General features: G+C 40.5%; 1 protein-coding gene across 2 annotated transcripts in view; it reads left to right on the forward strand.

Annotated features, from left to right (window-relative positions):
- Positions 1-27104, forward strand: part of TEAD1 (TEA domain transcription factor 1) — a 309672-nt gene that overhangs the window by 202738 nt on the left and 79830 nt on the right. For both annotated transcript variants that reach the window (XM_036763073.1, XM_036763074.1), the window contains exons 4-5: positions 23232-23296; positions 25856-25918. In XM_036763073.1, coding sequence (XP_036618968.1) covers positions 23232-23296; positions 25856-25918 — 128 coding nt within the window. The remainder of the gene's footprint in view (positions 1-23231; positions 23297-25855; positions 25919-27104) is intronic.

Genomic DNA, 27104 nt, shown 5'->3' on the forward strand with positions numbered 1-27104 from the left:
AATACTTTGCCATTCTGATTGTTCTGCCTCCAGAAAAAAACAGCAGAAGTCGAATAGGATGCTGTGCATGACAGGCAGCTTTCTAGACCTCTTCAGACTGGAAAGAAGGAGGTTGAGTTTCAGACACAATCATGATTACCAGGGTGACATGTGGGAAGTGCTTTGTCTCACTTGGTAGTCTAAGTAGCGGTTTTTTAAAAAAAGGTTATCAAAGTTACTTTCGGTCAGTCATCTTCCTGTATTATATAATAAATCTAACAAACAAAAGCATTATCGAGCACCTGCTGTTTGTAGAGTTAGGTCTTGGGGGTGGAGGGACATACAAAATAGGCTGAGAGGAGATGCATCTAAAATTATAGAGTCATAGATTTAAAGCTGGAAAGGACCTAACTTAGAAGTTTCTTGGTCCAAATCTCTCACAAGGTTGATGAGGGAACTGAGGTGCTGCGAGATTAAAGAACTTAATCAAGGTCTCACAGGAAAAAAAGTAGGAGGGTCAGAATTTGAACCCAGATCCTCAGACTCCAGATCCACTACTGTTTCCCCTCTGGTTGGCTGCTAGTTGACATGGAGGAGGGAGCATCATGGCATAGGGGATTGGTTACTGATTTGAACACAGGGAGGTAGGGGTTCAGATCCAGCCTTAGACATCTAGCGTGAGTGTGTGTGTACAATCCTACACAAGTCCTCTCTGTGACTCAGTTTCCTCACCTGTAAAATGAGAGCTTTGGATTCACTGGCTTATAAGGTGTGGGATATGGATTTGTTAACTAAATCACAGAATCCTAGAATGAAAACAAACTCCAAACAAATTGAAAGAGGCAGGATTAAGAGCAATAAAAGAAGTTAGTACCTTACTTAGCAAGGAGTGAACTGAGGATAATTTTTTGCCCACGAAGAGGGACAAGCTGAAAATGTATCTAGTTACAGGCTGTATTTAATAAAAATCATAATTAATCAGTTAATGGGACACTAGCAAGGCCCTAGGGGACACCTGACCTTTCGAGGTTGATGTCATCGTGGGTACAAGATGTCAGAAGCAGTGAACTGGGCTGAATAGAGAGAGCCGGGGACTGTCTCCAGATGGAGAGTTTTTTATCTTGATCATCAGGTTATGTATATGCAGATGCTGCCAGCACGCTCTGGAGTTAAGCTGTGGCTAATGCTGATTTGATGATTATTACTTTTTTTAAAACATACTTTTATTATAAGTAAACCTATTAGTAGAAATCATTACATTAACTTTGCCACTATTTGTGCTTAAGATTCTTTCTGTATCTGTGCTCCTTATGCTTGCAGATCTCAATTGCAAATTACATTAACGTACCATATTCTATTTAATCTTTTTTTTTTTAATCAAAGGTCACAAATTTCTAGCTCGATGGGAACCTCACTTTTTGTTGCTTCTTGATTTGTGCAATGCCAAATCAAATGCTGCTATAAGAATCTTTGGACAGATAGCTTTTTAATTACATTCTGTCCAGCAAGAAATTTAGTCAAAGGTATGGCTATCTTTTTAGTGTGCTCTGACAGATTACCTATCAGAGAGAGTTTACTAGGTTACAATTCCACTGTCAATGACTGAGTGACCTGTTTCACCACTAACCCTAACCCTGCCTCACCAAGATACTTTTCTTCTTTTCATTTGAAATAATATGACACAATAACTCAAAATTATTTTTATTTGTACCTCTTTGATTATTAGGGACTGATCAGGCTTTGATTATTAACAACTTATATTTCCTCTTTTGTGAACTGATTGTTCATATCCCCAGCCCATACTTTATGGTTGTGGTCCACTTTTAATTTTTGTTTTAAACAAAATTATTCTCTTCTTGCTGGTACTGCATCTTGAAAATTGTGAGGTTGATAATGCCTCTGTCAGTCAAGTTTGGAGGTAGATTTCTCAACAAATTTTATTGTGACCTCTTGAAATATCTTAAGTTTATGAATCTGTACATATGAATACTTTGATGCCATGGAGAAGAGGGTGATTGATAACTGAAAGGGAATTAATCGGCAAGCCTATTGGGCCTTTATTTTGAAACTTTAAATAAGGGGTGTGTGTGTGTGTGTGTGTGTGTGTGTGTGTGCGCATGTGTGTGTGTGTGTGTGTGAGAGAGAGAGAGAGAGAGAGAGAGAGAGAGAGAGAGAGAGAGAGAGAGAGAGAGAGAGAGAAAGGAGATTTTGCCAAGACTCCCATCATTTTGTTTCTTTTCAAAGTGTATTCATGGGAATGTCTAACTACCAATGGAGGTCTATAAGTCTGTGATGTTCTAAGAGGACAAAACAATAACTCTGGGTCAAAAAAGATTAGGAAAGGACGCTGAGGACTGGAGAAGACTCCAAGTGCTCTTTTTCACACGACATCAGGGCCGTTCTTTTTGATAGAAGGAAGTTTGGAATTGAAATGTATGGGGAGCAGGTTTAGTGGAATGACCCACATAGCTGGGATAGTGCAATCAATGGTTCAATTCCTTTTGTCTTTGGGAGAAAGGGGTCAAAATAACAGGTGATTGTCACAGAGTGTTTTGCTGTTGATTAAGATTTAAGCCATATTGTAGAAAGAAGGCAGTTCCTCTGAGATCCAGGCACTATATCCAGGCATTACACCCACACACATGCATTTATCATATATGTGTGTATATACATATGCACACACATATAGAGATTATATTTGTAATTAATATATGCACATACACATTAAACACTTGTGTAAATACTACAGCATTTGCAAATGGGCCAGCCCACACTTTTGTCAGTAGGCAAGATCTGGTCCACTGTAAAGGAAAGGTTTTGAAGTCATGAAGTTAATTTTAAGTCAGTCAATCAAACAAACAAAAAACAAACGATTTGAAAGGGGAGAGTTTTTAAAAATTCAATTCAATCAAAGTGTTTCTATTTGTATATATTGTTCTTTAGTTTTTTTTTTTAAAACTTCGTTAACTCAGTAAAAGTATTTTTAAAGTTGTTTTGAACTTAGTGGTACTTTTTTTCCCTTCCAAAAACCTCAATATGTTTTAAAATGAATGTTTATTAATCCCTGAATCAGGCTTTTCATTGAATGTTCCGGGTCCCATTTCCCAATTTGCAGGACAGCCAAACCCTAAGTCCAAGTCTCTGTTTCTGAACTCTGTTCTCTGGTGGTGAAATGATTAGCATAGATACAGCCTATGCTTCTCAGGCCTTTAGGGTATTTACTGAATTACTGTTTCAGTCCAGAAATTGGTATCCTGTGCAGCTTACCTTACCCACTCCTATTAAGGAAGGCAGGGAAGGAAAACTGCTGGGAAGATTGCGCTCATATTGAAAATCATTCAAAATGAATACTCCTGCAATTAATTCATTAACGTTTTGGATGGTTAAATTGTAGAGAGGTTAGATACATTACTTGTTTAATCAAAATAGGTTCTGGCTCTGGTTTTCTTTTCTGTTAAGATTTTGTATGTTTATTAATAGCATTTGCTTATAATAAGTGACCATCTTACCTTGTCCAGAAATTGAGCATACAACATCTAAAGTTAGAGTCCATTTTCAAGTTCATTACATTAAGCACATGGTAGCATTTTTGTAGATTTTTTAAAAATTTATTTTTGTTTTAAAAGTTCTTTTTTTTTAACATGTCAGTTTCCCATATTTCCCATTCTCAAATCTCATTGAACTCTTCCTCTTGACAAAGAAAAACATATAAATAAAATCCAGCAAACGAGGGATTATATCTAGCATATACCATATTCCAAAGCTGTGGGATCCGCCCCCCCCCCAACACCACTTCTCTGCACCCCCTGCCCCGGTAACATCATTTGTCCCCTTGCAACATGGTTGGTCAATTTGATTACCATCTTTGAGCCTTCTGAATGGTTTTCGTGGAGTGAACTTGGGCATGTATCTCTGCCTTTTACGTTTTTCCAAATGGAAAGGGGAGCGTCTCTGCCCCTGAAATCTTGCCTCATCACCTGTGGTGGAGAAAAAAATGAGGGATTGGCTCCATACAGAAGAGACTGTATTTAAAAATAGTTGGCCCCTTGTATGTGGGGCTCTTAGAAAAGGTTCAAGCATGTGTGCACCTCCTTCCCCACTTGTTTTTGGATGGAATTTGATCCTTAATGAATCAAGGTTCTTGAACTTGTAGGGGTTCTTTTATCTTAAAGATCTGGTTTTTCACAACGTTGGCTGTGCTTGAATATTGAACATGAATCTGTCCTTCAACTGCAAGCAAGACCTGCCTAAAAAATATCATTCTTTTTCTCCTCATAATCTCTATTATGACTGTCCAGAGTTGTTACTACTTACTGAAATCATTCAGTGATCTAACCACGGTGAAGACCATGTGAATAAGAAAGAATTGTGTCACATGATAAGTTGTGTGTCTCCTACAGAGAGTAGGCACGCATCACTAGGCTGAGGTCACAGAGGCCGGCAGCTAGTGCTAATCCCTCCCCTTTACTTGCCTCTTAGTTCACGTTGGCTTCATTGCTCAGCATTGCCTGTTTTCTCAGTAGGGGAACTAACCTCATTTATGCTTCACTTCTCCCCCCACTTTGGATTCCTGAGAAACGATCCTATTTTTGGCTCTGGTCTTAAGGGTTCTCCCCAACAGGGTCAGAAGTAAGAAGATATAATACAAATATGAATCAGTTAAGAAACAGGTATTTTTCCCCAGACAGAAATGCTAAGCTAAGAAACAATCACCGAATGATTAGAATGGACTCCAGTAATATCATTCCAGGTATAGGCTGGTGAGAGGATAGTCACTGAGTAGAGGTTGATCAGTATCAAGTAGTCTTGGTCTCTCTGGTGGCGGTGGGGATGTGTCTATATCTGTGCCCCTCTTTCTCTATCCTATCTGTTTCTGCTACATTTGATGGTGCTTTTCCAACTCTTCCACAGTGGCTAGTACTCTGCTGGTTTAGTGCCCAGGAAAAGGGACATGCCCACTGCCTTTTGAAGTCTTACCAGAAGAATGAAAACACAAATGGGAGGCAGCCCCATTCCAGCCACAGGCTTGCTTAGGAGGCTCTGAAGTTTGCGGCTGAGTTTCTAGTTTGCAGCTGAGTTGGGGGGATCTGCAGATTTGATGCTCTAGTCTAGACCAGGGCTGTCCAAAATGCGGCTGCCTATAAGCATAGAAATTTACATAAATGCTTTAGTAAATGAAGCTGAGCTACGGCAGAGCTCTCACTAAAATGGCAAATCAAAATATATTGTCTGTTGTTTGAATAAAAACCTAAGGTTGGACAGCCCTGGTTTAGACCATCCACATATGGTCCTCACCCTCTGAAACTGGCAAGAATGGAGCCCTAAGGGGCAGAGATTGCCCCTTTAGTACATCCAGGGAGTGCCAGTTCAGTAACTGATTAAAATAATTTTTCATAGTATAACTCTCTCCCCCTACCCCCATCATATTAATGGGAAGTAATCAAAAGATATATGTGTCTGCTCAGAAGGGAAAGGGGGAAGAGGAGTTGCCCTCCATCACCCATGCCCAGAATCAGGTCCACTTCTATATACTCCTGTTGAGCATGCCCCAAAGGGTTGCTCTGTTCCTGTCACTTGATTTTACTGAGTGAAGCTCACAACTAGCAATATATAGAGAACAAACAGTGGTGCTGAACAAATCAGTGAAAACCTGTTTGTAATACTTGGTAAGTGTATATGACACTAGACCTGCATCTTTGTTACAAATGATTTGTTAGGTTGTAAACTCTCTTGGGCTCAGATTTGTATGGCTTTCTTTTCTCCCGTTCTGGTCGTTTCCCAGCTGTGCACTTGACATTTCTGATGAGATTGGTATAGTATTGATATTACCCAACCCAAGCAAAAGAACTGTGCCAATTATCCCAGCTATCTCCTTCCCCCCATCAAAATAGCTAGGAAAGTGAAAATGAATGCTTTAATCAGCAAACATTTATTAAGTGCCTATAATATGCCAGGGATTGTGTTAAACACTGGGGATACAAAGAGAGGTAAAAGACACAGCCCCTGCCCTCAAGAAGCTCACAGTCTAATGGGAGAAACAAACAGACAAATATATACAAACAGACTAGGCATCCAGGATCATTGTTAAATTAGTTCCTAGTTCTCATGGCCTTTCCTAAGAGCCCTCCAAATGTCTAGCAGCAGCCTCTACCTAGCCAAACTTGCACAGACATTCTGTCCCCATACATGAGTCGCTTTTTAGATTACTGTCCGTAAGTTTAAATAACTTTTTGTACCATCTTGGAAAGAAACCATCTTCTTCTTGGTACCAAATAGCTATGGCATAGGCTTTCAGTTTAGGGTTGTTTTTTTTTTTTTTAAATAGAAAAATAGAGGGAAGAAAACTTATTAGAAAGTCTTATGTAAGATCAATGGAAGATCACCTGTACCTGTCTGGTTCTCTACATATTTAATTTTTTTTCCCACAAGTAGTTAAAAAGTCTGCAAAGAGAAGTTCTTGTTCTCTGAGGCCCTGAGAGTCTCTATTTCTGGGCTAAGTAAATGAGTGAGCCCATGGCCTTGGTTCTAGGGATGGATAGCACTAATAAACAGACCACTCTTTTAGAGAATCTGGGCTAAAAGGTGCCTCACAGCCTCTCTCTGGGGTCAGAAGTGTTTAACTTGAACTTTGTCCAGGATTGATACCCTTGTTTTCTCACACTCGGAGACACCCCCACCATGAAACTAAAATGAAATACCTCCAAACAAATGACTCTTAACCATCCGAAATTTTTCTGAGAGCATGCAAGATGAATAAGAACATTGGAAATCATCTGCTGAAATTTTTTTTTTATCTGGCTAATTTTTAAAAATCTTTTCTAATGCAAATGATGATTTTAAGCTCTTTAAGTCATCCATCATGCTCGACAGGTTCTATTGTCTCCCCTTGGAAGGGCTTTGGGCCAAGTCAGACTCTTTATACTGGCCTTGGCCGGGATGGCTCTGTAAAATCCAAACCTCTTTGTTAAGTGGGAGCACTACAGTAAGTCTAAGGCCTAAAGGTAAGACAGCGAGCTCCCGAAGTCACCAAGATTAAGAAAGAGAACCAGCATCTCCTATAGTGTGCCAGATTGCCAGTATCTGAGTTGTTAGGGAGGAAGAGAAAGTACAGCTGATCCTTCAGAGGAAGAGATAGCCAAGTTGATGCCTCCCCCCCTCCTTTTGCTCACTGGGTATTTCAAGGACTAAGGATTTTAGTCTGTTGGGTTTTTTTTTTTATGCATTTTTGTGGATGTAATAAAATACTGTTTATAGCAGGCTACAAAGTAAGTAATTACAACGTGGCAAATGAAATTCAGTATAGCTTTGTCGCGGTTTTTGAATTTTAATTAAACCAGGCTTAGAGTAAATTATAAATGCTGCTGCTTTTGTTGTGACAAGTGACATTGACAAAATATTAATCTAATGGATTGTTATTCGTAGATGTTAAATGCCTTCCATACTGTGCAGTCTTTGTTTTTTTCCTTCCTTTTTAGAAATTCTGCTTTGTGCTTTAAAAACATTCAAAGAAAAGAGTAAAGTTTTAAACCCACATGAAATAAATACTGCCTATATGGAATATTACATGATTTGAAATTATGCCAGCCAGAATCTCATGCATCTCATTTATGTTCACTGAAAGCTACTTTTGAACCAGATGTTTCTGTGGTTACTTTTTTGGTTATCTTTAAAGCTGAAGCTGGAATATATAAGCAATTATTGACTACAAAGCCTAATATTAAGGGAATATACACTTCATGTTTCTGTTAAATCATTCCCATTTTCCTTTATAAATTGAAGCACTACATCAAACACGGGACCATTTTCTTGTTTCTTATATTCTTTCTGAATTACAAGTTCCTAAAGTTCTTTCCTTTGGGAATTCTTTGTAGTGTTTTGGCTTGTCTTATTTTTGAAAAATTCTAGACCTACAGGTGACTTTTCTTTACTTTTTTTCTGAATTTATAATTTCTTAAAATGGACTCCTTTATGATTTCTCAATATAAAATTAATTTAGACCAAATTGATGATAAGAAGGTATTACGGTGAAAGAAGCTTCATGCCACAATTACTGTTTTTCCTCAGTGTTGGCTAGAAAGGACTTTTTTTGGTAGAAACAGACATATTCAAACATATTCACTTTTTTTTTTAAAGAAGTCAATTTATTCTCTTGGCTTTTGTGGACATTATCTATAGAGGTTACACTGCCTCATCATCTGGCTGGTGTGTGTGTGTGTGTGTGTGTGTGTGTGTGTGTGTGTGTGTGTGTGTTAGGCAGGGGACGGAAACACAAGTAAATATATGATGGGGGTGAAGGAGAGAACTCTGAAACAATATGGCAGAATACAGGGTGTCCCCAAAGTCCTCAAGCTATTGAAACTTAAAACCGCACCAAGACTTTTGGGACACCCTCTATTTGCTGACTTAAGAACGTAAGATCAACCCCCATATTTTTTCAGGGATGCTAAACCTCTTGTAGCTGCTAAATTGGATTTGTAGTTGAATGAAGTATCAGCTGCAATTGGACAGGGCCATAAAAGCCAGCCAGCCAGCCTTTTGTAGGCAGGGCTTAAAAGACGATTGATATGTTTTAGCACTTTGGGGATTATTGTGATTAAGAGGAAACCATTCTGAACGATAGAGAAAAGGGTGTAAAAATACCCAGCCCACAGCTGGTAAGCAGCATGTGTTTGCTGAGGGGTGGGGGTGGGGAGGAAGAAGGGGGAGAGGGTTGAGGGGAAAAGGAGGGAGGTCATGATTACTCCGTCAGGCCCTGAATTGATTGACGTATAAGAAATCTTGATATTATGAAGCAGGCAAATTCTTGATTCTGTCTTTCTCTCTCCAGTAAAAGAAAAAGAAGATTTGGAAATTTTGAGGGCTTCTTTATGATAAAGGAGTTAAGAAAATGTCACACAGTACTACTGCATGGTGTGGCTAAAAGAAGCATTAGATGATAATCACAAATACACATTTCTATAGGCTTTTCTTAAAGTCTTCCTGCAGTTCTCAGCTTCATTAGCTGACGACATGACTATTACCTAAAAATTTGTAAGACTGCTTTACACGTATTATCTCATTTGACCCTCAGAAAAACCCTGTGAGATCAGTTCTGTGATTTTTTCCCCCAATTTTACAGGTGAGGAAATTGATTTTAAGAATTTTTTATTTTCATTTACCAAACTAAGTGGCCCTGGGCAAATAAAAAATTCTTAAAATCTTAAAATCAATTTTGGACTCCAAAGTCCCAAGCTGTCCACCACCCCACCTAGCTACACCAAGTGTTCTTTATCAAGGACTTGAAAGTTTTCGAAAGGTTTTATGTATGTTTCATTTTTTTATATTAACATTTTTGGACATGTTTATATTATTGAAAGTACAAGTAGGAGTTAAGTAACTTAAAATGGACTGATATAATAATATATATGTTGTATTATTATATTGGCCATTATATATTATATTAAGATATATGAAAAAACATATACATGTATAGTATTCTCTAATTTATTCATGCAATATGAAACAATATATACTTATATAATCTAATATATTTGTGTATATTAAAGGATATATGCATATATAATTTTTCATATTTGTATAAATGTACATGTGTATACGTATACAAGTGAGGAAGACTGATAACAGCCCTCAAGTCTTTTGAGAACAATTTTGTTTTCATTGAACACCTGCTGAGACTGTTCTTCCTCTACAAGCATACCAGACGTGTGTGTGTGTGTGTGTGTGTGTGTGTGTGTGTGTATCAGTGAGTGAGTGATCTCCATCTTTCCTCCTCCTTCTCCTCCTCCTCACTCAACTCCCCTCTTGGAGACGCAGCTTGTGGACTTGTGTGCCCCAGGAAGCTACCATGTGAATGCTTACAAATGTCCGTGGAATTGGTTGGCTCTCTGGCTCCCGGGCTGCTGGAGGGGGCTGCACCTCGTTCAGAATGGAAGTTCAGCATACCACACAGGAAAGAGCCGGAGCTTGCCAAGGCCTGCTGAGCGTTTTTTCAAGCCTGTGAAAAGAATGAATTATTCAGCAGTAAGCATGCTTACAGCTGGCCATTTGGTGGCTTTGATCTCCGAATCAGGCGGCTCTATGAATGCCCTCATTGTCATGTTATGTGTACACAGTGTGTGAATTATTGAAAATAGTGAGGCCTGAGCCTCATCTGGTAGAGATTACAGTGCAGGCATGCTGGGTGAAGGTCTGTAATTGAAAATCCCCAGATGCTGTTTATTTGGCCTCTGTCACGTGACTCCCTGCAGTAAGATTGTCTGAACAAAATGCTGCCTGCATAGAAAGTGGAGCCCAGCCCCCAGCCCTGGCCCTCACAGAACACAGTGTGCGTTCTACTTAAACACCTGCCCATAATATTTTTAAAAGCTTAAAATAGATTCCCTCATAACATTTAAATAGAGGGCATCTTGCTTGTTGGTTTAAACTGCTTAAGCAGCTGTTGACTTGTGGAACCTTTTATCCACACAAGGGCTTTTGCTGGATCATTTCACTCAGAGATGCCTTTGCAGGGTAGCTTTCTGTGCCACAGTGACATGAGGACAATTGGAGTTGGGAATGAAAAGAGACAAAACTTCTAGGTGGTGAATAAAGTTAAAGATGAAGCTAATGTTGCCTAATGCCTTTTCTTCCCTTACTTCAAAAATTACATGTAAGCTCTTCTCTCTCCTTGTTTAAGAAGTGGGAGGCCATGGATGTGGAATGTTGCATACTCTCTTCAGACCGGCAGCTATATTGTTTGGTTTTGTTTAACTGTCGTTTTTCAAACTTTGTTACAAGAAAGGATTTCCCGCCCCCCCCCAAAAAAATGACAAATGTAAAAAATCAAAAAGCATGAATAAAACCTTATTAAAGAGTGTTTGTAGATGTTGAAGGTATCCTATTTACAATAGAGGTAAAGGAGAAAGACTCCAGATTGAAAGGAAACCGGCTTGGCCAATTGTTGGATGTAGTACCTGAGAAACCTTTCCCTTTCTACTCTACATTTGAAGAGTTCTGGCTGAAAGAATAAACCCATGCTTCCTTTTATGTAATTCCGCTGCTGCCGTGAGGCTATGCCTGGCCTTCCTGGTGCTCTAATTTCCTCAAATTGTCCTGGCCTGAATACGAGCCTCCCACCTCATTCCCAGTAATGTACCCACACACAAAAGTTGGAGTTTGCAAAAGGACGTGACTCGAACGATTTAAAGAAAGAATTTTGCTTTAATATATCTCCCTGATCTGGCCAAAGAATCGAGCCTAGGTAGGCTTATCCCTTTACATCTAGCTAGCATCTGGGCCTTACTTTGCTGCCTCCATGCCACCTTGGAAGCAGATTGTACCAGGCTTTTCTTTGCTCTCACCTCCCCAACTTTCTCTTACTTTTCCCTTCAGAAGTGTGGTCCCTTCAGATTCCTTCTCACAGACTTCTGAGGTCAGTGTTTCACGTATCATTAAGCTTCTGTATTCTCAAAACTTCACTGCTTCTCTTCTACCTATCCAGGAAATGGTCACTGGAAATGCCATATTGGTTTTCTACGTACAAAAGTGTGTGTGTGAGTGTGTGTGTGTAAAATATACAATTACACTCATGGACAATGAAAAGAAAGGAAGAAATAAATTTCTTTCCATGTCTGAATATTACAAGAAAATGCTCAACTCCTCATTAGGATATTCACTCTGAATGTAGGCTATCATGGAGCCTTTTCTTGGCACTTCTTGCAATCCTGTGAATTTGAATCCAAAAAGGTCTATCCTTTTTCTTTAAGCATAGTGATGTCACACATTAGAAACTGGGTATATTCTCAATGATCTGAAAGTTTTCTGACCCCATTTCTCACAGTTACAAAGGGCTTTTCTCATCCATGGAGCTGGAAGTGACCTCAGAAGTCTCCTTTTAAAATGCCTTCATTACAAATGAGGAGAGGGAGGAGCCCCAGAGAAGTTATTGACTTTGCCCAAGGTCACAGAGCCAGCTAGTTGCAGAGCCCTGACTAGCATCCAGATCCTTTCTTTTGTAACCTTCTTTCCAACATTCCCTTCTGCCTTCTCAGCTCAGTTACCATCTATCATTTCGGATTTTAAATAGTTTAAAAGAAAATATCTCCATCCAAAGGTATTGTAGTTTTTAGTCTTTATAGATGATGAGCATTGGCACAGTGGAAAGAAGGAGATGGAGTTGAGGTCAAAGGACCTGGGGTCAAATTCTGCCTTTGCCAGTTCCTACCTCTCTGACGTTGATTGGGCAAGTCCCTCTGCCTCCTTGAGCCTCAGGTTCCTCAGCTGTAAAATCAGAGGGTTGGACTAGATGACCTTGAAGTCCCCTTTCTGCTGCAAGTTGGTGATGCCATTCCATGTTAGTTAAGTTAACCTGTGCATAATGTGGCTGTGGAAGGTGGTATAGGAAGACATTCCAAGCCAGAGAAAACTGAAAGATTAAGTGATTTGTCCAGTGTCACACAGCTGGAAGCTAGACAGCCTGGCATGCCTCATGGAATCAGAGAGATCATCAGGTCCAATATAGACTCAAATGAAAAGTACCTTCTCCAACAGCTTTTCTTAACCCTTTTGATGCCATGGAATCTTTGGCATTGTCTCGTAAAACCTGTGGATGCCTTATCAGCATAATGTTTGTATTTTTTTGATGCATAAAATAAAATACATAGGGTTACAAATCAAGATGTACTTTTTTCCCCATCCACATTTCTGCTAAAAATATCTCCAAAGGCTTCAAGTAAAAAACTCTTTATCTCTGATAGGTGGTCATCCACCCTTCACTCAAAGCCCTCCTATGACAAGTAATCTGCTCCTTCATGAGGCAGACCATTCTGGGTTTTGGACAATTCTGTTTCCTGCTCAAAGCTAATGCAGAAGACAAGTTGCCTCTAAAGCATGATTGCTTACAGTTGATCCCATTTGCAGATGACATTTTGCTTATTACATTGAGACATGGAAGACTACGAGGGGCTTCTTGTTGAGATCCATGTCAACTCAAAAGGAATTAGCCAGGTAATTCATACAGGAAAAACAATTATAGCTGTGCTTCAAAGCAAAGGTTGTTGTGGGCTTTATAACTTGGGGGATGTGAGTTCAAATTCTGGCACAACTCGTTACTTGTGAGACCCTACTGAGTCACTTCTCTGTACTTCTTGGGCTTCAGTTTGCTCATCTGTAAAGTGAGTAGATGCCAGGCCTTGGACTTAATCACCTCTAAGATACTTTCTAGTTCTGAATCTGTCTGTCATCCTGACATTGGGTCAGATACCATTCTTGGGGATCCTTTTTTACCTCACATTATAACACACAACTGGATGGACAACCGATGACAGAATCATAACTGCCCCGTAAGGACAATGCAAAGATGCATGCTATGTTCAAGTCAAAAGCAGCAGATGACCAAAGATGGCTTGCAAGTGGCGAGTGGCAGAAAAACATCATCAAAGACAGTCGTGGGCAGAAAAAGGATATGGCTGGCTAGTCATATAGAACTAGGGAAGAAATGCTGAGGTGGGATAGAGACAGATATTGTCCATATATATCTTCATTTCTTTGCCTGTGTCCCTCCTTTGCTTAGAAGTGTGTGTGTGTGTGTGTGTGTTTGTGTGTGTGTGTGTGTGAATAAGGTTTGTGTATGAATGTATACTATTACTATTTGTATTAGAGTTTCTTCTCTGTGCTTCTCCGCTTAAAAGTGAATGTGTATGTGAATAAGGTTTGTGTATGTATATATACTATTACTATTTGTATTAGAGTTTTTTCTCTGTGCCACCTCCTCCACTTAAAAATGAATGTGTGTGTGTGAATGAGTGAGTGCGAATAATGTTTGTATATGTATGTATAATATTACTATTTGTATTAGAACTTGTGGGAGAGAAGCATTCTTGTAAGGGGCAGCCAGGTGACACAGTAGATAGAGTGCCGGGCTTGGAAATCAAGAAACTCATCTTCCTGAGTTCAAATCTGGCCTCAGACACACTGGCTGTGTGACCCTAGGCAAGTCTCTTAACCCTATTTGCCTCCATTTCCTCATCTGTAAAAATGAGCTGGAGAAGGAAAGGGCAAACCACTCTAGTGTCTTTGACAAGAAAATGCCAAATGGGAACATGAAGAATCAGACACGACTGAACAAACAAGTCCTGGTAAGACACCACTATTTTCAGTCCTTCAGATGTCTCTTCTAGGGAAAAAGCACAGTGAAAACACCAAACTTGAATTTGGGAACCTGGGTTTGCCTTTCTTCTTTGGTGCTATGTTAATAGTTTAAAAATATCCTTCCATGTTAGTCTTCTTCTTAGTGACCAAATGGAACTAAATGGGATTGTTTCCCTTTCTTTTCCAGGAGGAGAAGGGCTATTCTCCTTTGTTCTGTTAAAATAGCCTTTTAAAGCTTTTAAAAAATAGTCAAAATTTTAAAATGCTTTTCTTTCCTCAAAATAAAGTGTTGTTTTAATTCAAATAATGGAGCTTGGGCTGTATGAAATTATACCTGATAGAATAAAATGTGGAAGCCTTCCCCCTTGGGAGCTCAGTAAACAAACATTGACCAGATGGACAAAAGAGGGTATAGGTGTGATGAAATGAATATTCTACTGAGTATCATTTGTGTCCAAATTCCCTAATGTCAGACAGAGGTGTGAGTGGAAACAAATAGTCAACTAACAGGAATTTCAGCAAATTCTTTTTTGCTCAAGAAGTATTATTATTAGTCACCCATTATGTCCAGAACACTGTGCTAGAGATAGAAAGTTTAGTACCTAGTCCCTGGTCTCATAGACCAGGGCTCAAAGAGGGGCTAAGACAAAGCCACAGATAACTGTAATACATAATAAAATCTAAGTCTAGTAGAACATCGTAGACCTGAGGTCTGAGTGAGATGTGGAGGGGTGAAGAGATCAGGGCAGTCTTCCTAGAAGAGATTGGATTTGAATTGGCATTTCACATGACATGTGACGTCTGAAGACTGTCTAGACATCCAATAGACCAGTATTAGGGAAGGGAGATATTTCCACATTGATCAAATAGTATTTGTATAAAAGGCATAGGTATGAGAAAGAACACAGGGTATGATGGGAAGTAGGGATGTAGGTGCTTTGGTACATCAGGTATGTGAGATGTTTAGAAAAGGTATCTTTACACAGTATTGTGTAGGACTTGGAATATTAAGCAGAAGAATCTGAAATTAACCTGGCAGGCAGTCAGTAGTAAGGAGCTACTAATTTTTTTTTTTGAATGGAGGAGTGATCAGATTTATCCATAAGAAAAAATTTTATGGCAGCAGCATTAAGGATGGATTGAAATGGAGTGGAAGGGAGGTCTTTTGACCTTCTCTCCAGTCAGGCTATGATGAACGCCTGTCCTACAGTGGTGGCGGTGGGAATGGAGGGGAGGAGACAAACAGAAGAGCTATCAAGGATGGAGAACTGGACAACACTCAATAAATTATTTGTTTGAGATAAGACATCAGGCCAAGAGGAAGAGTCAGAGGTAACTCCAAGGTTTCAGATCTGTTTGCAAATGCACTTTGAATTGAAAGAATATTACACTTGCCTGGTGCTCGTTTTTCTTATTTTTTTTTCAATTAATACCATTTCTCCCAAACTACTCCTGTTTGTTTGTTTCAAAAAAAAGAAGAGGGAAGAGAAGAATAAAGACAGCTTGTTTCGGGGACAACTACAGTGGCATTTGAGGTGGGCCTATGGCTTTAACCAACTGGAAAACTCCTGAAACCAGCATTTCTGATAATCCCCAATACTAATCTGCGGTGTCCGGTGGGCACCATAGTGGAAAATAACCAGAGCAGAGTCAGAAGGGGCCTGTTTGGTCGCTTAGAGCCCATCCCTCTCGTGTTACACACCAAGACACTTAGTTAAGTGACCTTCCTGAGGATGTACAGGTACTAATTGGCAAAGCTAGAGTATTGCAGCCAGGTGGCATATCAGTGCACGGAGTGCTGGGCTTGGAGTCAGGGCAACCTGGGGTAAAATCTGACCTCGAACAACTGTCTGAGTGACCTTGAGCAAGTCACTTACCCCCAGTTTGTCTCTGTTTCCTCAGCTATAAAATGGGGATCATAATGCCTACCTCCCAGAGGTTATAAAACGGGATGATAATTGTAAAGCGCTTTGCATGATGCCTGGTTGTTAGGTATTATATAAATATAACAGATGTTACATAAATGTTAAGTCCTCCTGTTATTGTTGTTGCTATTATGGTTATTAGACTTTTAAAGAGTTATGAACATAATTCTCTTTATTCCTGTAGGCAACCAGATCTTCCTAAGAGCATCCTTTGCTGGTAGAGTATTTGTTTCAAGACAGAAGAGTGAAATTGTAATAAATATTATGTTCGTTTATATGGTAGGATCTGTCTCGTTCTTGAATTTCCCTTGATAAAGGAAGAAGGGAGACTGCAACACAATTTACACCTTAATAGAGACTTATTTAATGCTTGCCTGGTAGTCATTGCCTTGCAGGGTTTGGGGTTTGTTTGTTTGTTTGAAGTGGTATTGGGGTGCAGAATTTATTACATTCTGATAACTAGGAATGAATTTCTTGGTTGTCCAATAGCATTTCCTTGTTAATCTTCCTAAGATCTCCTGGTCTAAATAAAAGAATGATGATTTACTGATATAAATCACTCCCTCTCTCTGTTAATACAGAACCCTAGTTGCTCCTCATGAAACCCAAGTGTATCTTGAATGACTTACATTCTTTGAATTCATCATACATAGCCTGGCTGGAGAAATGGCCAACAGATCTCCCTTCTACTTCGTTTCAGTCCATCCTTAATACTGCTGCCATAAAATTTTTCTTACAGATAAATCTGAGCACTCCTCTGTTCAAAAAAATATATTCTGAGGTTGAAATATATTTTGGCAACTTGATACCAAAACTTAAGATTTCTGACTGCAGTAGGTTTGTAGGTTTGATAATATTAGTCTTTGGAGTCCTGAAAAGAATCAGTCAACACGTATTCATAACAATAGCATTAAGAGTTTGTATTAAGGTTTATAAAATTCTTTGCCATACATTTTGTGACCCTGAGGCATGAGAGGTTAAGCAGCCTGCCTAGGGTCACATAGTAAGTGTCTGAGACTGGATCTGAATTCAGATATTCCTGAATCTCCAGTGTGCTAAGTGCTGGGGATTCCGAAACAAAGGTCACAGTCAGTCTATGCCTTTGACGAGTGAGAAGAATTAGTTTGCCCCCAAAATCTAATTTTTAACCTGAAAACAGAGGGAGTCTGATCCCATCAGTGATATATAATGGGAACAGGAGGGCAGAAGGTGGGTCTCAGAGCTCTCATTGGGCCCACCCTATAGACCTGGCACAGACCAGCCCTGAGTAGCGGTGCGGAGTCACTGCTTAGGGGAGGGCAGCGGCTGCAGTGAGAGGATGTGGCACCTGCCGCCTTGTTCCTTTGCGGCTCCTTTGCTTCCATCCAATTATAAAGTAGATCTTTGGCTGTCCAAGTTGAGCAATTCTGAGCTACAATTTCTAGCCACAGACCCTACCATTTGCTGTGCCTCAGACATGACCTTGAAGCCTCTTCCCATTCCCACAACAGCTCACCAGCCTTCTGGCTCAGCCACATGCAGACAGTCCATTGAAAGGAGCTGGCTCTCTTCTGTTCTGTCGGCTCTTCCCCCTGCAGCTTTTGCTGTGTTCCCTTAGACGTGCTCTCTTCTTTGTCAGGTAGTCTTGTGGTCATCCTGGGTGCAGTAAAGACTGGCCAGGAGGCCTTTATCTTACCTTATGTTTGCATCAGTTCCTGTGTTATTTAAGAAGGAAACAATAAAAATCCCAAATATTTTATCACATTGGATGTAATGAAAGAGGTGTACTTACCACACCTCCTGGGCAGTACTTAGAGAGCCCTGTGAATAAGTGCTGTCACCCATTTAAATCCTAGCATTCCTAGAATTTTAGGGCTGGAAGGGGTCCTAGTATTCAGGATCACACAGCTAGTAAATGACTGAAGCTGGATTTGAACTCACACCTTCCTGATTCCAAACTGCACCACCCTAAATGCTTCAGTAGGTTTTACTATCTAACTCATGGTGGATTTAAAAAAAAATACATTGAAAATTAAAAGGAATCTGTCCCTTAGTTTCAAGTGAGATGTGAAATTGCTTTTGAACATTCTAATGAGCTATACTATCTAAAAAGGATCTGAAAGTTATTTATCAGTTTATAATCAAGATTCTTCAGAATGTAGGATTAAAGAGCCTAAGTGGAAAATATCTTAAACATTACATGTTTTATGTGTGTATACATGCATGTGCATGAGTGAGTGTATGTGTGTGTGTGTGTGTGCGCGCGCGCGCCTGAGAACGTGTGCATGAGCGCTTTCCACTATACTATGCTACTCTATATACTTGGCCCACGGGCAGTTACATAGTGGGAAAGTGCTCTTTTTCCTAAAGGCTGACATCATTTTTGTGACTCGTCAAATCAAATCAATTCAGTTCATTTCAACAAGCTTTTATAAAGCCCCTTCTGGGCTAGACTCTGTGCTAGGTATGGAACAGTCCCTGCTTTCAAGGTGTTTTACTCTCCTGGGGGAAAGCATACACCCAAAGTAGTCCATTCAAAATATATACAAAGTAAATACCTAATAATTCTGGGGGAGGAGAGCACTTATCACGTGTGGGTGTGTGCTCAGAAGTGTCTCAAGAAAGACTTTGTGTAGGAGATGGTTCTTGTGAGGAGCATTAATGGAAGCTAGGGCTTCTGAGAGACAGAGATGAGAAAGGGCATTGCAGGTACACTGAGGGCTTCAATAAGAAGGCAATTTGGCTGAAGTGGGGCTGAGGTGAGCTGTTAATACGAACTCAGTCTGGGAAGATCCAGATTGTGAAGGGTTGAGGATACTAAATAAAAAAGACTTTATTCCAAAGGCTATATAATTGCTACTTATTATCATTATTTAATGGTGAATTGCGACATTGTAGCTCAACCCTGTCAGCCATTGTTAATAACAAATAAGATCACTGGTTTCGCCGGTGCAGACAATACCTAGATGGATACAGGTTCACAAACCCTCCATGTTCAAGTTGACAAGTTTCATGGGTTTGTCTGGTTGAAAAAAAAAAATCTTCCAGGGTGAGTAGGCAAGCAGCCAGCCCCTCTGGTAATGAGCCTCTCTGCCCAAGAATAGACTGATCCCAAAGTGGCAGCCTATCACTAAATCTGTATCTTTCCTGTTTGGGGTAAGCTAACAGACCTTCCACCTTCCCTGCTTAGCTTTTGAAACATAAGGATTCCTTCCATTTCAGGGAACCTTTGAATAGAACCTTACCATCAGCTTTTAGAGGCAAGTTAGTGTTTGATCTTGTTACAGTGTTTCATATGAGTACATTCAGCTAATGTGTAAACCAGGACAAACATATTTGGAAACACTTTTTCTGGCATCAATTGGAAAGATATATTAAGATATATTAGATATTAAAATATTAAGATATAACCCCTCTGCGCACACACATCTGCACTCCTTTGCAGAGGTGGAGAGGGGCGTGTTCCACATTGCATACATTGTCAGATTTTTTTTCAATATATTGGTAGGTTTTGCTGATTGGATTTTCCTCTCTTTTTTAAAAGAATGAGAGGGGGAAGTAAGTGTAAGGGATGAAATCTAGGCAATGGAGAAACATTAATAATACATTTATTTCAAAATAAAAAATGCGTGTGTTGCAGTTCTTCAGATTATTAATATTTTCACCAAACGCATCTTTTGTCCTTTAAAATGTTGCTGGCTCCTGAGCTAAGGCTAGTCCTAGACTTGGGAGGAATTGCAATGGTCCATGTGGGCAGCTTTGACAGCCCCTCTGACTTAAAAGTGATAAGTGGAAAAGTAGAGTTAATTCTCAGAAGTTAACTTTCCTGAAATTACGTATGGACTTGGTTATGTCAGTGACTTTCTGTGTAATACTGGTGAAGTCATTTTTTGTCCAGTTCCTGGTGGGGATAAAAGACTGCAGATTTTCAGGAGAGCTATCATGAGAGAGGATGATTGTTATTGTTCAGTCATTTCAGTTGTGGCTGACTCTTCGAGACCCCATTTGGGGTTTTCTTGGCAAAGATACTGAAGTGGGTTTGCCATTTCCTTCTCTACCTCATTTTACAGTTGAAGAAACTGAGGTAAACAGGATCAAGTGACTTTCCCCCTGGACACACAGCTAAGTAAGTGCCTGAGGCTGGACTTGAACTCAGGAAGATGAGTCTTACTGACTCCCGGCCTGGCACTCTATCCACTGTGCCAACTAGCTGCAGAGAGGATAAGCCAAGCTTTTAATTGTCTAAGAACTGATGTGCTTGCCTGTCCTGGCTTCTTGATCCTGCTTCCCACCCAATGCCTGCCCCATTAGCCACTTCACTACAGGGTAGGCAAGAGAATTTCCACATTTGCAACTGTTCATACTGGGAGAAGTTATAGTAAAAGGCGTTTGAGAGGAAGGAGTAGCTTAATGCTGAAGGGCTGGGGATTAGTGTGGATTTTGTTCATTGATGCCATCCATCATGGCCCTTAGCACGGAAAATGGAAATCCTTTATGTTAAAAAAAAGAAAGTAAGAAAGAAAGAAATACATCCCGCCTCCTATACCTCCCTAAGAAAAAACAAGACAAGACAAGCCCATCAGGTGGAACAATAGGAAATCCAGAGCTTCTTGGGATTCTCTCATTGCTCATCACCTTCCTAGACAACACAGGAAAAGGCAAACAGTAAAATCCGACCATAGGGTGGAGGCTGCTCATGTAGACTCTGCCAGCTTTTACCTTTCAGTCCTCATCATTAGGTCATCCTAGCAGAACCAGGCCTGCCATCGCCAGACTTTCTGAGCAAATTGCAAATAGTTGGCATCAGATATAAGTTCTTTGTTATTACAGGTAACACCAAGAAAGTAAAAAAGGAAAATTGAGTGTAGCCATTTTCTTTCTTTTTTGAATATTTTATTTTTCCCCAATTACATGTAAAAACAGTTTTTAACATTCATTTAAAAAAAATTTGAAGCTATTTGCCATAGAAATTTAGGTGACCTTCCCAGCAACTTCCTTAGGCACTCAGTAGCTACTGATTCTTTCACTTTCATTGGAAAGTAAGTCTTGAATCAATCCTTGGACACAGTAAGTCAGGTTGGTACCATACCTGTGCCTACCTGGAAGCCTCGCTTCTTTTAAGGTAGCATTTCTACTGCCATAGAGCAGTAGGGTGAGGCAAGAAGAACTTTGACTGTTTCAGGCTAGAGAATAAGAAATCAACCAAAAGGAGGGAAAGGAGCCATTCTTTAAAAAAAAAAAATAGCACATCTCTGCTTTGGCCCATGTTACTTATTTCAGTTTTGCCATTGGAGATCTGGATAAGATGTGACAGGTCCTAGATGTTTCTTGGTTGAACAATATGTCTGGAAAGTAACATGACAGCTCTGCGCCTGGAAAGGAATGTGAGCGAGACATTTACACAATCACCAGGTATATTTTTGCCAAATGATTTGCATTGTTCCGCTTGAAACTCTCAATGAAGGACTTTGGGTGAGATTAGAATAGCCTTCTGAGAGCTACCTATTACCCTTGTTACTCACTAAAGCTGTCTTCCCCTTTGTTATCTATTCTGTGTTTCCAGAGTAAAGAACAACTGAGTAGAATGGGGGGTTGGAGTGGGGCTGGGGGTGGGGGAGTCTACTGCCAGAGTTTGAGCTGGTTCTTGCCAGGGATTATATGAGAAACAAATGAGGAGGTAGAATATTCCAGGCCTGGGAGGGGTCTATAGTTTGGACCAAAAATAAATTTAATTCCTGTCCTTGGCCCAGGATTTAGGACTACCCAAGTCTTTGGGCTATCACTTTTGATTGATTTTACTTTGATACTAGTTTCATATCTTCATGGTCATTCAGCTTGCCTTCCCTTATCCTTCCCCTTCTCCAGTATAACACACTAGGAGCTGGACAAGTCATTTGTACTCCTTGGGCCACTTTTTATCAGCTCTAATATAAGGGAGTTGAGCCAGATCAGAAGTGAGGAAATTATTTTTTCTCCTGGAAGTCCAAAAGTTACTTCACTAAGTTCTCTACTGGGCTGCATGCACCTAATTTGATGCAAAGTGTCAAGTTTGCTGAGCAAGTGGTAAGGCTGAGTTAGGTGGGCAGGACCAGGGCAGCTTTTGGCCTGAGAAAATGTCAGGATAAAATGGTTCTATGATCATGTTTTCTCTAGGGGACATGGGTGGGAACTCAGCGGGCAATGTGCAAAAGAGATTTCTTGCCACGATGCATTTGTGTGTTGCAAACAGCAACCAAAAAGACAGTTCTTTGCCAAAGTTGGGGGCAAAATTGGTGGGGGAGGGGAAGGTGCTCTACTGATGACTTCATACCTCCTCCTGTCAAACTATGAACTCCATGTATGATTCTAGCACCTCCCATAAGGCTTCTGAGGGGGCTGTTGTCAGCTGTGATCACAGACACATTTTGATGGTAGTTGTGTGACAGTGTTGATTCTGAACAAGGCTTTTCTGTTGTGAGGCTTGTGAGCAGGACTGTATGGATGAATTCTAGTTTTGGTGTGGCGGGTAGGAAGAATAAACAAAAACAGTGATCATGTTAAATCTTAGAAGAAACAGCACTATTTTAATCCATTTACAAGCCTATATTCATCATGTTATCAAAAGGGAACCCCACTTGGTGCTTGCTTAGATTCTTTCACTGGCCTGACCAGGTTTAGTTTTGTCTCATTGTATCGTAGACCTAGAGCAGGAAGGGATCTCAGAATCTTTCTAGACCAGCTCCTTCAATTTATAGATGAGGAAACTGAGGCCAATGCAGGTTGATTCACTTGTCCAAGGCCACACAGTAAATGTCAGAAGCAGAATTGGAACCCAGGTTCTTGGACTCCAGATTTGTTCCCATTGTATCAGGGTGTCTTTTTCCAGGCCAGATGCTCATCGGGGTCCCTTCTAGCTTTGGAGTTAAATCATTTTGCACTCATGTTATGTGGCTGAGCAACCAGTGCTCACAAAACTTTCATTGATGAAAACCGCATTGCTTCTACATATGAAAACCCACACCTACAAAAACTGTATCATAATACTTAATTTTTGTCCCCACCACCCATGCCAACCCATCACCCCCCCTCCAAATTCTTGGCCAATCTCTCCATCAGTTCTTAGTGTGCAAGGATGGTTAAGTTTTTGCAGTGGGTGATTTTCCGTTGTCCTCAGAGCTTTTAGAAGCTTTGGTACTCACCCTTAATTCATTAATACTTATTGTGCAATCTTCTTTGTTTCAGGTAGGAATGAGTTAATAGCAAGATACATCAAACTCAGAACAGGGAAGACGCGGACCAGGAAACAGGTAAAACATTACCACTGGAAATTGTGCATGTCAGCGAATGATGACCCCAAGAGGCATTTTGGCTGCAGTGGCTGTCTGTGCTTAGGCTCCTAGGAGCTCCCAAGTTGAGCCCCCCGTCATAGATCTCAGTATGTTAGTTTTAAATGGCCTTGGATTTTGCTGTTCATCATTTCAGTGACCCTTTGGCACGAGTAGCTATTACACCCTGTATGGGGGGGAAATGTGCTGCAGAAGATGACAGGGGAAGTATTCCTAGAATCTGTTCCATTTCTTTCATTCTTCCTGAAATGTACGTCAGTAGTCACTTTGGAAAAAAGTAGAGATGCAAATGTACTTGCAAACCAAATAAATTTCGAGGTGATGTACGTGTAAAAGTCCTCGAGCAATTCTACATCAGTCATTATTTCAATACTTGCCTGTCTTGGGTATTGACAATAAACATAGACTTGAATGATGATTTAGGTAACCAGGGAACTGAAACCTTCTCAGTTCTTTGTCCCTAGTAACGGGTTGAAATGAAGTTATCCCTTAAATGACCCGGTCCAAAGTAGCGTCAGTACTTTTTTTTTTGTTTTGTTTTTTCATGCCTTTTGCAGGCTTGTTTAACCCTTTGCTTCCCTTTTTCTTTCATCTATAGAATACCCCTAAGTCTCTGGCCAGACTTAGATTTTAATTCAGTTTTTGAACCTGACATGGGTTTTATCACGTTTGTCAGATTACTTAATATCTAGCTCTTTGAGCAAGCTGATAAATGAACAGTCCTAAAGGGAAAAACAGCTGTTTTTGCACTGTGCTGGTTAACCTGGCATCAGTCTTTAAAAAGGGGCGGGGGGAATCCATTGGGATTGTGGCCCCTTTAAACTTGAACAACAGACTCCAGTTCTCTGTTTTACTGATGAGTTGCTTTCATTAGTGTTTATGATGGTGAAGAAGCTTTTACCCAAGCATGCTCCATGTGTGAAAAGTGATGCTGAGTCAGCACAAAAGGTGGCCTTCTGCCAGCACACACATAGGCAAGCCATTGTCTGTGTGGGTGATGTTTTTCCCCTGGCAGTGTCTCCCCCCTACCAATTAAGAGAATCCTAAGAATAAGAATGGAGAAGACCAGGGGAAAGGGCATGGAGGGAGGGTTGCATTGGGGGAGAGTAGGATGAACAGATTCCAAACACACTTGAAATGGAAGGTAAAGCTGGGGTGTTTTAAAGGCATTTATGGAGCCTTTTTCTTTTTAAATAGACCAACATGTGAAGTGAGGCTGTTATTCACTGGGTTGGAGATCCTTAGCTTTCAATGGGTGGTGTGTGTGTGTATGGCATCTAGCCCCACTTCCTCCATTATAATGGAAAGATGGAATTGGGGGGCCACCAGCAGACTTCTGAAAATTCTCTTTTGTTTTACATATGGATAAAGTCTGGCCATTCTCCTGCCCCCCTCACTGGGCATTCTTAACATTTACAGAGGGCTACACAGTAAGCCCCAAATATATTTGTAAGGCAGTCACTTTGTCCCAGAAACCTGGCATCTTTTCGACACTCAGGTGGTCTGGGGATTTTTTTTTTTTAAGGTACCAATGGGCCTGATAACTCTCCAACAATCGTTTTGTTAGGCAAATTCATGTGGTCTTTATCATCACCCATTTTTAACTGGATGGTCTGGCCTGGATTCACACATTTAGCTTTGTAATAATATGCAAATCCACTTGGCACAGAATCAATACCTAAAGAGTAGAAGGATTAAAGATATTTATAAGGGCCCAAAATGCCTGGCTAGCTGAGGATTGCCATTCCTCCTCAAGATCTCATTTACATGTCCCTATTATTTTAACATTTGCTACAGAATTCAAAGCTTTTCATTCATGGGATCAAACTCCCTCCCTCCCAGCCCCCCCCACCCCAGTCTCAGGCAGAATGAATCTCTCCTGAGCAACAAGAGGTTTTCCTCCCCAGATGTCAGGGAAGAACCACACAACATTATTATTATTTATTATTATTATTATTAGTTATCATTATCATTATGGTTATTATCTTTAAACCTCCTCTTTTAAAACAAAACCAAGTGAGTTTCTCAGCAAGTCCTTGATGTTCTTGCTTGGGGGACAAACTCTGATCAGATCCAACTTTGATCCTGAACCAAGTCACTGCAGTGATGAGCCAGTGATGTTTTAGCGCCTGAGAGGAGTGCTGGGAGCTTGGTGTCTGCCTGGGAATGTGTCTCCCTAACAACAAAGCTTTGTCAAGACGCAAATAACCTCCCCCACCTGCCCCTTCCTGTCCCCCACCCCTGAACCCCTCCACCCCACCCCACCCCATCCCCTCCAGGAGCAGCGACCTTATCTTTGATTTCCTTTTTTTTTGTTTGTTTGTTTTTTGTTTTGTTTTTTTCCCCCTCCATAAATCTGAACAATGTAGGTGTCTAGTCATATACAGGTCTTAGCAAGAAAGAAAGTTCGGGAAATTCAAGCCGCCATTAAGGTACGTTTGGCTGGCCCAGTTGCAGGGGGCTTCTCATCTCCATGGTTACAGGCTTTTCCTTTGTTTCCTCCCTCCCCCTACCCTGCAGGTGTCTAGTCACATTCAGGTTCTTGCCAGAAGGAAATCTCGTGATTTTCATTCCAAGCTGAAGGTATGCGCTGCTGCTGCTGCTGCTGCTTCTGCTGCTTCTTGCTTTGGGGCCTTATGGTTGCTATGCCTTTCTCTTCCTGTTTGCCATGGTGACTGCTGAATGCCTGGGGCTGCCAGTCGGTAACCTAGTTTTCCCGCATGTGAGAGCTGTTTACATTTCTTTGTATGTGTCCTCTCTCCTCCCTCCATCTCTCTCCCTACTACTAGCCTCCACACTCCTCCCTTCATCTCTCTCCCTACTAGCCTCCACACTCCACTAGGCTCTCTGGGCCTCTCCTCCTCCTTGGGCGGTTGGGGTGGTGGGATTTTTTTCTTCTCTAACCATTGGCACATGCAACAGTAAAGCTCAGTCTGGATAACTCCTCAGCACACAAACATGATTTTTTTTTAACCCTTTTATGTGCGCCAGCCAGCTCAGGCCTGGCAAGGGTCCTTAAGTACCCCAAATAGACAAAGAAATTGGGCACACAGAGATGCTTCCGGTTTGGGGGGCAGGGGGTGGCGGGGAGGAGATGGGAAGGGGCATTTCAAATTTTACTCTTTTCAGTGTGCCTCCATGAGTTTCATTGGTGCTTTGGAAAGTGTTTTTCTAGAGTACTTGGGGAAATGGCTGTTAATGAGGTGCTCTGAGCCCAACTGAGCAAGGCTAAATTTCTCAGGCTGAATTTTCCTCACCTCCACTTGGTACTACTGCAAGTGGAATGCATGGCTCTTAAAGCAAGTGTTTTTTGAGTCTAAAAAAAAAATTAAATTTAAAAAAGAAAAAAAAAGCAAGTATTTTCATATCCCCTTCCTCCAAATCAAAATGTTAGAGACTTTTTTATATTATATTTGTTTTCCATTTTGAGAAGGCTCGTTACTGAAATCCTATTGGCAGTGTGACCCAGCATTTTAATTTGCTTCTTTCTTTAAACTAAATTTTTTTTTCAGTTAACAAAAATCTTTTTTTCATTCCCTTCTTCCCACCTTCCCTAAAAAAAAAAATACAAACTGAAAACAAAAGTCTTGTAACAGTGGCCATGCCCAAAAAATATGTCTCATTCTGCACCCTGAGACTGACACCTAAATCATGTGTACTAGGCTATCACCAAAATATAAAGTAGCCCATTTTCAAAGTTCTGTCAAAAGGCACTCCTTAAAATCGAGCTTTTGGAAATTTTTAAACAATAAGACCTTTAAAAAGATGT

Source organism: Trichosurus vulpecula, chromosome 6 (assembly GCF_011100635.1).
Source record: "Trichosurus vulpecula isolate mTriVul1 chromosome 6, mTriVul1.pri, whole genome shotgun sequence".
Classification (NCBI taxonomy): Eukaryota; Metazoa; Chordata; class Mammalia; order Diprotodontia; family Phalangeridae; genus Trichosurus; species Trichosurus vulpecula.